The sequence below is a fragment of the Rhipicephalus sanguineus genome, chromosome 11 (assembly GCF_013339695.2).
Source record: "Rhipicephalus sanguineus isolate Rsan-2018 chromosome 11, BIME_Rsan_1.4, whole genome shotgun sequence".
NCBI classification, from domain to species: Eukaryota; Metazoa; Arthropoda; class Arachnida; order Ixodida; family Ixodidae; genus Rhipicephalus; species Rhipicephalus sanguineus.
Window position 1 is genome coordinate 103688012 of NC_051186.1, and position 12207 is coordinate 103700218.

Here is a 12207-nt window from a genome sequence, read left to right on the forward strand (position 1 = left end):
TTCCAGCTCTTCCACGGCTGCATTGACGGCCACCAGGGCGGCGCCACGCGTGAATCCCAGCAGGCACTGCGTTGTGTAGTCCTTGGTGCAGTCAGCGCTTTTCAGCTCCTGCCTGTGCGACATTGGGAAAAGTAATGGAGTCTTCTAGTGGTCTATACGGAGCAGGATTGCTTGCCCCGCGGCTGCGAATCAGTTTGCCAGTGCTCGATCTGCCGCGGGTTCGCGCGTTCGGCTGGTCATTTCGGAGCAACTTACTCTACAGCGCATCGCTGCCACTTGCTCCGCGCAATGTCGTGGGTTCGGACGGAAATAGGACGAGCACCATACGTCACTTCCGTCATTGTGCGAGCAAACTTGGTCGCGCTTTGCAGCGGCGACCAAGCTTTCAATGGAAAGGTACAAAGCGGAATCGCGAATAGCTTCCGTAACCGGTTTACGGGACGTCTGCATCAAGGACTTCCGGTGTGATCTCACGCGGCGCGTTCTCGGGATTGAGTTTCATAATCATACACTAGTGGCAAATCTCGTGCTCGTATCTTTAGCTGCAGCGCATGACGCTGCAGCCAGCATGGGAACGAAGTAAAAGTAATGAATCTAAACTTGTTCACGTGGTACTGGCGAACTAGATTGTTTTACATCATGTTGTACAGCAGCGCAAAATATTAGAAACGCGGACAAACAAACAATGCGACACACAACAAAGGCGCTGATGTAGTGTGCATCATTGTTTGTTTCTCGATGTTTCTTGAATTCTGCGCTGCAATTCTCCACATCGTAAAACTAAAGCTTTCTTCTTTTCCTCACGTAACGCGAGCTACCAGTTCAATGAAGGTATAATTATTCCTCTATTACATGGCATCTCATAATTGACACATACCAATTAACATTTCTTATTGCAGGCGCAAAAGACCCAGTTGAGACTGTGACACTGCAAGGGTAATCCCCTTGGTTATGCGCACTTATACTATAAAAAAAAGGGCTGCTATCCCAGGAGCAGTACGAAAACTAGACGTGAGACAGATTTCACAGTACGCGTGCAAGTTCGGCACGCGAGCAACAGTGATTGCTGTTTTTTTTTCTTGCGATCTTTTTATCGCTTCAGAAGTCTGTAAAAAAAATGTTCGCATATCTTGTGGTCTTAAAATTCATGCTCGTTATTAATTTTCTCAATTACTTTTCCCGCTATGGTTTAGAGGCGGAAACTGGTATGGGTCATATTTGACACCCTATGTATTTCAGTGAGAAAATGTGTAATATGCTGCCATCTATCTTGTAGTGCACAATACAAATACAGACAAAGCACAGCCTCTGAGATCATGCAGCACAGCTCTGCTGTGCAGGACTTAGGTTGTGGTGCTATATTTTAAAGTGCTTCACCAAACTCAGAGGTGCCGGCAACAGCACCTGGCAATTCTTTTACGCAGTATTTGCGCAGTTAAGCGGACAACATTATGTAGGGTGTCACCTATGCAAGTCAATATTTAGTTTTTTTTCGATTTTTTCCGGCAACTGATGTTCCTAACTGCAAGTCAGTGGTGGTAATTGGGGCAGCAAAGTATAGCAAGGCAGCACCATGCGAACAGGCAAGCGTGTAAGCAGCCATCTTGCACATAGATGTCGGCCGTCACATGGACTAAGTAAAATCTTCAATTATGCCGGAACACAGAAAACAATCGCTTTGTTTTGTTCAACACATCACTCTAAAAAGACCACAATCAGCGAGATTTTGTTTTTCAAGTGTGGCAGCAATATCACTCGCCCATCTGCATGGCGTGCCATATTTGGCACAAACCTGTATCTTCATTATTATAGTCACAATAAATTTGAAAATTCGTGCATATTTTCTTCCTCATCTATTTTATGACAAAAGCTGAGCAAATGATTTTTCAAATGAATTTTTGATAATTCATGCAATAGAGGGTTAACATGTCCGACGTGGAATGTAAGAGGCAGCTGTCCAGGTATAGGATGACTAGATTCTGTAGACCACTGAGGAGTGTCTGGGTGATATTAGAGAACTTGCATTTGTGAAGAAGAACACGCGTCGCCGGTCAGCAGTATATATACTACTAAGCTCTATTCCTTCTCACAATGACGTGCAAGTGTATGTATACGCGGACGACATTGCATTCTTTTCAGCTTCTAATGATATACACTTGCTGTATAATATTCTACAATCATATATGAATGAGATTGAAGTATGGCTTAGTGACCTGCACATGTCCCTTAATGTTAACGTTAACAAGAGTGCTCTTCTCGCGTTCCCGTTGACTTCTGTGCGAATCGCACTGATGTATGGGCAGTATTTTATTCTACAGGTAGATTCATTAAAATATTTAGTCATAGTATACACTACAAATCTTATTCGAGCCCACATATTGAGTATATTGCATCCAAAGGATTACGTGCACTTGGTTTGTTAAGGCGAATCAGCGGCATTCGTTTTGGAATGCGTAGAAAAACATTGTTAATGATATATAGCATGTACGTCCGACCAATATTAGAGTTTGGATGTGTGTTATTCTGTGGGGGACCCGCTTATAAATTACGCCCTCTCCTAACTATAGAACGTGAGGCATTACGGATATGTTTAGGTCTTCCTAAGTTTGTAGCTAATAATATTCTTTACCATGAAACATACCTGCCGTCTCTGCAAACTAGGTTTCGTATTATAACAGTCCAGACATTTCTAAACATCCATGCCTCCCCACAGAGACGCTTGCAATATATATTTCTTAGCGAGCCGTCCAGATTTTTTTATTGTGAGTGGTCTCGGTTACATCGTCGTCAAATAATTTTCGTACAGCAGCTGTTGGAGCCGTTACAAGTAACAATGCGCGAAATAAGTTTCCCAAGTGTACTGAATCATAAAACAATAATAGAATTTGATGATATATTTCCAAAAAATGCTAAACTATTGCCTGTTAGATATTTAAACGGGTTGTTGAACGACCACCATAAGAGTCTTCGGATAAGCTGAGTGATAGCCACAGATGCCTCCGTTGCAGATGAGAAGGCAGGAGTGGGCATTTATTGAACAGCATTTAACTGGTCCTTTTCTCTTCGACTGCCCGATTTTACGCCAATATTCCAGGCAGAATTAATGGCAATTATTCTGGCATTACGCAAACTCCCAGCATCTATTTCTTCAGTGGTTATATTGACCGACTCTTTGTCAGTTTGCGCTGCTTTGACAGTACCAAAGTCATCGAGCTGCCTATCAGAATTATATACATATATGCCCAATCATGTACGTATTGTCCGTTTCGTTTGGGTACCAGGTCATACTGGAATAACTCTAAATGAAGCAGCGGACACATGGCGGCGGCATCGATTCAGGGCCCAGTCCTGAAGGTTATAAGACCCTTCTCCCAAAACACTATCGCACGATTTCGATATTTTTGTATTCGAGAGGAACACACACGATCTTCTGTTCTAAACGGGGCAGACTTTCAGCACCTTACGTTTCCATGGCATAGTTCATGGTGTGGCACAAGACAATTAGAAGTTACATTAACTAGATTGCGATGCACAATTCCCTCTTTAAATTTTTACTTACACAGGCCTGGTTTCGTTCCTTCCCCTCAATATTGTTATTTTTCGCAAGCAGAAACCATAGAGCATTTTTTCACAGAATGTCGCAGATATCAACATCTAAGGCAAAGATTTCTTGAACCTCCTTTCCGAAAACTTGGGCTTGAGCTTTCCGTAACGGCATTACTCTCCCTGGGGGCGTCGGCACTGGGTCACTGCAACAGGGACATATGTGAGGCAGTAATTAACTATATAAACGAATCAAAAAGACTGACATGCTAATATTTCTAGTACACACTCATTTTATTTATTTCATTTATCGTTCATTATTTATTTAATGCTTTTATTTAACTAACTAGCTCTTTCTCTTCCTTTTTTTCTATCTCTTTAGCATTCAATTAGGAAACCGCGAACACAAATAACATTTTCGCTTACCTAAAATTATCTCTTTAGAATTATCCTTTTTTTTTTCTCCCCCCCCCCCCTTTTTTTCCACTCACACATCCTACTGCCGCACGATTCGTGGCCGATCCCCCGTGGTGGGTTGTGCCATTCCTCTAGGATCAACCAACCAAGCTCGCCTCGCGCTGCTGGTCGCTGGCATCTTTCTGGACGGTGCTCTGCCCCGACTCGCTGTGTTTGTTCAGAGCGTCACCACAGGAACGCACCGCCAGTAAACCTCTTCTCAATTGGTGGAGGGTCCTGAGGGTCCCCGTCAACTGAACCTGGAGCTAGGAAGCAGAGCACTTCCGCCCGTCATGACAACCAACGTCGACCAACCGGCCCCGTCCGCCCAGTCCGGCAGCGGCACCGAAGTTCCTCGGATGAGGGACACCAAGGTTTTGAGCGGTGCCGGTGAGACCGACGTAGAAGACTGGTTCACTAACTACGAACTGGTGAGCGCGCACAACAAGTGGGATGACGCCGACAAGTTGACCCACGTCGTGGTTTATCTCACTGACGTTGCCTAAATGGTGTATCACAACCACAAAAGCGACATCCCGACAGAGTCAGTATTCAAGACGTCTTTCGCTGAAGTGTTTGGCCGACCCGCTGTCCGCAAATTTCCCCGCGCCGAACAACGCTTGCGCACAAAAGCACCGAAGCCGTCCGAAACGTTCACAAGTTACACTGAAGACATCATCGATCTTTGTAACCGTGTCAACGCCGCCATGCCTGAGTCTGACAAGATTCAGCACATCCTCAAAGGGATAGACGATGGCGCATTTCAGATGCTCCTGGCCAGGAATCCTCGCACAGTTTCGGAAGTCGTCACCTTATGTCAAAGTTATGACGAGTTGAGGAAGCAGCGCGCCCTGACACGGCCATTTTCATCGCACGCCGACTCGCTCTCGAGTCCTGGTACTGTTCCCGAGCACTCGCCGACGCTTCAGGAGATCAAGGACTTCGTGCGCGAAGAAGTTGCTCGTCAACTTTCTTTAGTCCCCTTCACACAGGAGCCGCCCTCTCGTCTGCCGCCAACTCTCCGCACTGTTATTGCCGAAGAGGTCGCTCAAGCCGTTCCCGTCGCTCACCATCAGCAGTCCGTGGCCGCGCCTCTTACATATGCGCCGGTTATGCAGCATGTAGCCTCACCTATTACGTATGCCCAGGTGGTGCGTAGGCCTCCCCAGCAGCCTTACCCACCTATGCAGCAATATGCCCACCGATCTGCACCTCTTCCTACATCTTGGGCCGAGCCGCGAGTCAGCACTTCTTGGAGGACTCCTGAAATCGCCCCATATGCTACGCCTGCGGTACTCCAGGGCACGTCGCCGTCGCTTTCAAACATCCAGCGACGCTACTCGGTCGTTCCAATACGGTGCTCATCCAATGCGCCCATCTCCTACCCGACCCTCATCACCGGATGCTTACACTGACCACCCTGACTTTCCGTCGCGCCGCTCACCATCTCATCGACGGCGATCGCTCTCCCCAATGCGTCGCGGACCCGGACCCTCGAACTAGGAAAACTAAACGCCGCAGTTCAAGAGGCGAGAACTGCGCCATCTTCGAACTGCCCAAGTCCTCGCACTTCCCCTGCTAACGTAGTCGCCGTATCTGTCGATGGTGTTCCTTCATTTGTCCTTGTAGACACCGGCGCTGCCGTTTCTGTTGTAGCCGCCAAGCTCTGCCGTTCACTACGAAAAATGACCACGCCACTCTCTGGACTTTCGCTTCGCACGGCCAGCGCACAGCACATCACACCCCTCGCAGCCTGTACTGCCCGCGTATTCATTCAAGGCACTATGTTCGTCGTGGAGTTCATCGTCCTTCCTGCCTGCTCGCACGACGTCATCCTCGGGTGGGATTTTCTATCACGTCACAATGCCGTCATCGACTGCGCACGCGCTGAAGTTGAATTTTCGCCGCTGTGTGCAGAGCCATTCCACGACGCTCTTGTTCAGCTGCCTAAACTCGTCGTGCGCGAGGACACCGACATTCCGCCTGCCACTCTTGCCGTCGTCCCTGTCTTTTGCGCTGGCCTCAATGATGCTACGGTCTTGTTCACACCTTACGACACCTTCATGAATCGCAGAACCGTCCCACTGCCTTTTGCTGCTCTTGACATCGCTGCCGGCCGCAGCAATATTTTAGGGGCGAAGCTCCTTAAGGCGGCACCCGTTCGTCCCTCGTAGTCGTAGTAGTCGTAGTGTGTAACCAGTCGTAACGCTAGTACCAGATCTTGACCTCCAAGGTGGTGCCGGTGGGAGATTTTTCCTGTGCGTTGTTGAACAATAAAAAATTCGCAGCGTGCGCGTTAACTAAAAGCCGAATTCTTCTGTCTCTCATTCCCCATTAGCAGCCATTGGCATGTTCCAGTAGGAAACGTTAGTAGAAGAAGTGTAAGTGTTAGCTAAAACCCGACTTCTTCTGTCTCTCATTCCCATTAGCAGCCATTGTTTACCTCCAAGGTAGTGCCTGGTGAGATTTCTACTGTGCGTGATTAAACAATAAAACTTTTGTTCAAAACGCCGTTGATTGATGAAATAAACCAACGAAAGACGCCAGATGTTTTCTAAAAGCAAAACGAAAGAACTCCAGATGTTTCTAAAGCAAAACGAAAAGACGCCAGCTGCTTAACGAAAGACGCCAGAAGTTTTCTAAAGCAATGTTTTTCTAAACAATGAAAATTCACAGCGTACTTGTAAAATTAAAGTGAGCTGCAAGTCGTCATAACTCTCATCGAACCTTTAGTATAAACGCGCCCGATCTCACGTCGGTGATGATGTACTGGGCAGAATTCACGGAAGATTCACGGTTTACCGATGAACCTCCGCAGCTTCGCCCACTCATCATCATTCACTCCGTGGATAAGCCGTGAATTTTTGTATAAAATGCCCTCTCCGCACCGGTTACGTTGCTTGTCGGCGAATGTCTCGGTCGTGTGGAAGAGCTTGACTCTTCGTTCTTTCTGAACGTGCCCGACGAATCGTGTCATACTGACTCGAGCGACCTTCTTGCCCTTTCAACACAGGAGGGCTCGTCGAGTGAAATATTCACGAGTTCAATCGCTGATACCCTGACTTCTTCGACTTCTCGAACACTTCACGACTTCGTTCGATGTTTCTCAGCCGCAGTTGGGCGGCACGTCGGACGTCCACCACTACACTGACACCGGTTCGCAACCACCGCTGCGTCAAAGACCGTACCGCGTCTCCGCTGCAGAGCGTCGCGTCATCAACGACCAGGTCGAAGATATGTTACGCCGTGGCGTTATTCAACCATCCCACAGTCATTGGGCATCTCCTGTCGTGCTAGTTCGCAAGAAGGACGGGTCTATTCGCATTTGCGTCGACTACCGTCGCTTAAATAAGGTGACGCGGAAAGACGTCTATCCTTTACCGCGCATCGACGACGCCCTTGACAGCCTTCAAGGAGCAGAATTCTTCTCGTTCTTAGACTTACGTTCTGGCTACTGGCAGGTTCCGATAGCTGAACCTGATCGCGAGAAAACAGCATTTATTACACCTGACGGGCTGTACGAATTTAACGTGATGCCCTTTGACCTTTCCAATGCACCTGCCACGTTTGAACGACTCATGGACAACACATTGCGTGGCCTCAAATGGTCTAAGTGTTTATGCTACCTTGACAATATTGTCGTTTTCTCTCCCGATTTTTCTACCCATCTACATTGGCTCAGACAGGTTTTAACGTGTTTAACCAACGCTGGACTGCAACTCAACCTTAAGAAGTGCCGCTTCGCCGCGCGGGAGTTGACCATCTTAGGCCACATATCATCTAAGCACGGTGTTCTACCTGACCCTGCGAAACTTTCTGCCGTCGCTGAGTTCCCGAAGCCTGTTTCCATCAAAGAGCTTCGAAGTTTTGTCGGACTATACTCCTACTTCCGGCGCTTCGTCCGAAATTTCGCGTCCATCATGTCGCCGTTGACCCAGCTCCTCCGCGGTGACACAGACCTCTCCTCCTGGCCTCCTAAGTGCGACGTCGCGTTTGCTACGCTCCGTCGTCTGCTCACTTCTCCTCCCATTCTTCGGCATTTCGACCCAACAGCTGCAACTGAAGTGCATAGAGACGCTAGTGAGGTCGGTCTTGGCGCTGTCCTCGCCAAACGTAAGTCCGGCTACTCCGAATACGTCGTCGCCTATGCGAGTCGCACGCTGACAAAAGCAGAGACCAATTACATCGTCACTGAAAAGGAGTGCTTAGCTCTAGTATGGGTGCTTACCAAGTTCCGCCCGTATTTGTGCGGTCGCCCGTTCGACCTAGTAACGGACCACCATGCCCTTTGTTGGCTCGCCACGTTGAAAGATCCGTCTGGCCGACTAGCCCGTTGGGCACTCCGAATTCAGGAGTACGATATTCGCGTCATCTATCGCAGCGGACGCAAGCACTCTGACGCGGACGCCTTGTCCCGTTCGCCTCTTTCTCCAGACTCGGCCTGCCCAACGAACTGCACACACTCAGTCACATCTCTCGACATTGACTCCATTGCTACTGAACAACGCCGTGACCCATGGATCGCTTCTCTTTTCGGCTACCTTTCTGGAACATCGACCACTCCTGCATCCCGATCTCTCTGACGCCAAGCTACCCATTTCGCCATTCGCGATCGGCAGCCACACCGACGGAACTACGCTCCCGCAGGCCGTAAATGGCTCTTGGTCATTCCCCGCGGCTTAAGATCACAAATATGTGCTGCCTTCCACGACGATCCACAATGTGGCCATGCCGGAGTTTTCAAAACATATGAACGTATTCGCCATCGCTACTACTGGCGCGGCATGTACAATTTCGTACGAAAATTTGTTCAGTGCTGCCCCGACTGTCAGCGCCGCGAATCACCTCCTTCACGCGCGTCTGGAGCCTTGCAGCCACTTCCGTGCCCTGTCAACCCCTTCGACCGCGTCGGCATAGATCTCTACGGCCCACTTCCAATGACACCGGATGGAAATCGGTGGATCACAGTCGCTGTGGACCATTTGACACGCTACGCCAAAACTGCTGCTCTGCCAAGTGCGACAGCGCGGGACGTAGCGTCCTTAGTCCTACGCCGATGCATCCTTCGAGATGGCGCACCTCAGGAACTCCTTAAGTGGCAGAGGTCGAGCCTTCCTATCGGAAGTCGTCGAAGCTCTGCTTTCCGAATGCCACGTTCTTCATCGACGGACCACGGCATACCACCCGCAGACTAACGGGCTCACCGAACAATTCAACCGCACCCTCGGTGACATGCTCGCGATGTACGTGACATCTGATCATGGTAACTGGGACCGCGTTCTTCCCTTCATAACGTTCGCATACAACACCGCGACACAGGCTACCACCGGATTCTCACCTTTCTTCCTCCTGTATGACCGTGAACCTTCGCACACCATCGACACTCTCGTACCATATCGTCCGGACGCTTCCGAATGCCCACCTGTGTCCGAAGCTGCCTGACAAGCGGAAGAGTGCCGCCAACTCGCGCGCACCTTTACATCCCAAGAACAACAGCGCCAGAAGGAAAACAACGCCGACTCACTTCGAAGTCCCAGCTATTCCCCTGGATCTCTTGTATGGCTGGCAGTTCCTTACCAAGCTCCTGGACTTTCCTCAAAACTCGTCCCAAAGTACGAAGGGCCTTACCGTGTTTTGGAGCAAACATCCCCGGTGAATTTTATCATTGAGCCAGTTTCCCCATCTGACGACATGCGCCGGCGTGGACGTGACCTCGTCCACGTGGCACGTCTCAAGCCATACGACAGCCATCTGCCTCCAGATTCCTAGGTCGCCAGGATGGCTCTTTTTCGGCGGGGGTGAATTGTGAAGAAGAAGACGCGTCGCTGGCCAGCAGTATCGCCAACACTCGCCTCGCGCTGCTGGTCGCTGGCATCTTTCTGGACGGTGCTCTGCCCCGACTCGCTGTGTTTGTTCAGAGCGTCACCACAGGAACGCACCGCCAATAAACCTCTTCTCACATTAAATAACTTGTATGGACTCCCGTTCTCATTGGATTCCATATGCGCACGGTGTCAGTAGTAGTCATCAGTGACTGTAGGGCAGTTAACTAGAGGCTAACATGAGACACAAACTCGGATGAATGAAGGAAGGAGCATGAATCAAAGGGAATCGATCAAGGGCTCGTTTTTTTCTGCAAGACAGAATTTAATGAAGCCAACAGAAAACGAAGCCAAGGAAGATATCGGGCACATGTGAGAGACACACACGCATCATCTACGAAATATCAAGGGATAATATAGCCTAGAACATATTTAAAATCACGTTTAAAGTGCGCGTCGCCCCACTTCACGCGAAACGCGCCTTCGTTGTCTGTCTTTCTTTAGCGCTAAACCACGATGTTAAGTACTCACCAACTCGCCCAACAACAAGTTCTTATTATGAAGATATCGGGGCATTACTTGTAGCCTTTAACTGCAGCCAAGTAAAATGGTATCAATATAAAGAAACTAAAGTGCACGAAAAGACAACTTGCCACCGGCACTGACCGAATCTGCAACCTTCGAATAACGCGTCCGATGCTGTACCAATTGAGCTACGCCCCCCCCCCCCCCCCTTGTTCACTTTATTATGTAGAGCTGTGAATGTAGAGGCCTAGATATAGTCCGGCGCGCTCAGCGCACAAAGTCGCGCGCGATGAGGTCCGCTACGCGACGCCGGCTACGCCAGCCTGCTCCGTGCTTTTGAACTCTACAGGCGTGCACGCTACGCCGGACTATATCTAGGCCTTAAAGGAGCACTGACACAAAATTTCGAAGGCGCGATAATCCGTGTGGTGGATTTATGTGGACACACACGCATCATCTACGAAATATCAAGGGATAATATAGCCTAGAACATATTTAAAATCACGTTTAAAGTGCGCGTCGCCCCACTTCACGCGAAACGCGCCTTCGTTGTCCTAGTAAACAACCAACGGCCACCTGCGTCACCAGTTTATGTTGGCTCCCACGATTGTTGCGGGCGCTCTCTCCCACTGACTCCTGGCAGACCTTTTCAACGGAAAGAAGGGGAGACTTGCACGGGAGAACAAAGGTTGATGTCCTCACCTCGGCAGTGCATCTTGGGAGGGTCACGCATATTTACAACGCCTCAGAGGGCATTGTAGCAGCACCAGGAAGCATTCGTTCAAAAGAGTTGTCGACGTGGTGCTCATGTGCACGCGGTTATGTGTGCTCACGTAGCCAGCTATGCTTACACAGCCACCACTCTGGGTCCTGCCTCCCTCGGCGCTCTCTGAAACCGAAACTGCGACTGGGCGCTATAAAACCCTCTCGAAATAACTAACGGTTTCGCGCTCGAGCAAACGAGCTTTCCAGCCGTGATTAGTGGGTCGTTAACTACATATCGTAACAGAAAAAACAAGATGCAAAATGTTGGTGTCAGTGCCCCTTTAAAACTGTAAACCTGGCAGTGTTAGCCAGCATCGCTCGTTTCCATGGCGGCGAGTGTACTGCTGTTAAGCTGTTGAGCTTTTCGTTATGTCATACAGAGTCGAGAGAAAACAATCATGAACCGGCACTATTCATCCTCTTCTTCCTCTTCGTTCTCTTCTTCATCTTCTGCTTCGCTCCCAGAACACGTTCGCCGATATGTGCGGCGTAGGATGCACTCTGATGGACGAGAGAACGTGTACAGAGAGAGCGAGAGAGATAAAGAAAGAGAAAAAGCGAAATAGAGAGAGAGAAAGGGAAGCAAGAACAAAAAGATAGAAAAACAGAGAAAGAAATAGACAAAAAGAGAAAGAAAAAATATACAGAAAAAGGATAGAAAAAGAGAGCAAGACTGAAAGAGAACGAAACAGAGAGAATTGAAGAAAGAGAGAAAGAATAGAGAGAGAGAAAGAGAGATAAAGAAAGAGGAAGCGAGAAATGTATATACAGAGAGAGAAAGCAAGCGAGGAAAGAGAAACGTACAGAGCGCGAGAGAGAGACAGAAAGAAATGGAAGCAAACAGAGATAAAGAAAAAGATCGAAGAAAAAGACTGCGAGAAAGAGAAAGGAACAAACAAAAAGCGGGAAAAAAATGAAAAATAAAGAGAAACTAGGCAGGCCGCCCAGCTCCACGCTTCCTTCAGGCTTGGCACCATTAGTGCGAAGCAACCTTAACATTTCGTTTTTTTTGCATACGTGCAAATAAGATAGCAGTACGTGCACATTGGCTTGTTTACATATTTTATAAAGTTTCTCATACAATATCTGGTATAGT

The 12207-nt window shown here is 48.7% G+C and overlaps 1 protein-coding gene across 1 annotated transcript in view; it reads right to left on the reverse strand.

The window, feature by feature from the left end:
- LOC119374665 (uncharacterized) overlaps window positions 1-12207 on the reverse strand; it is a 43317-nt gene that overhangs the window by 10126 nt on the left and 20984 nt on the right. Inside the window, exon 3 of the mRNA XM_037644828.2 lies at window positions 1-112. This exon is cut by the window's left edge and continues 34 nt beyond it. Coding sequence (XP_037500756.1) covers window positions 1-112 — 112 coding nt within the window. The remainder of the gene's footprint in view (window positions 113-12207) is intronic.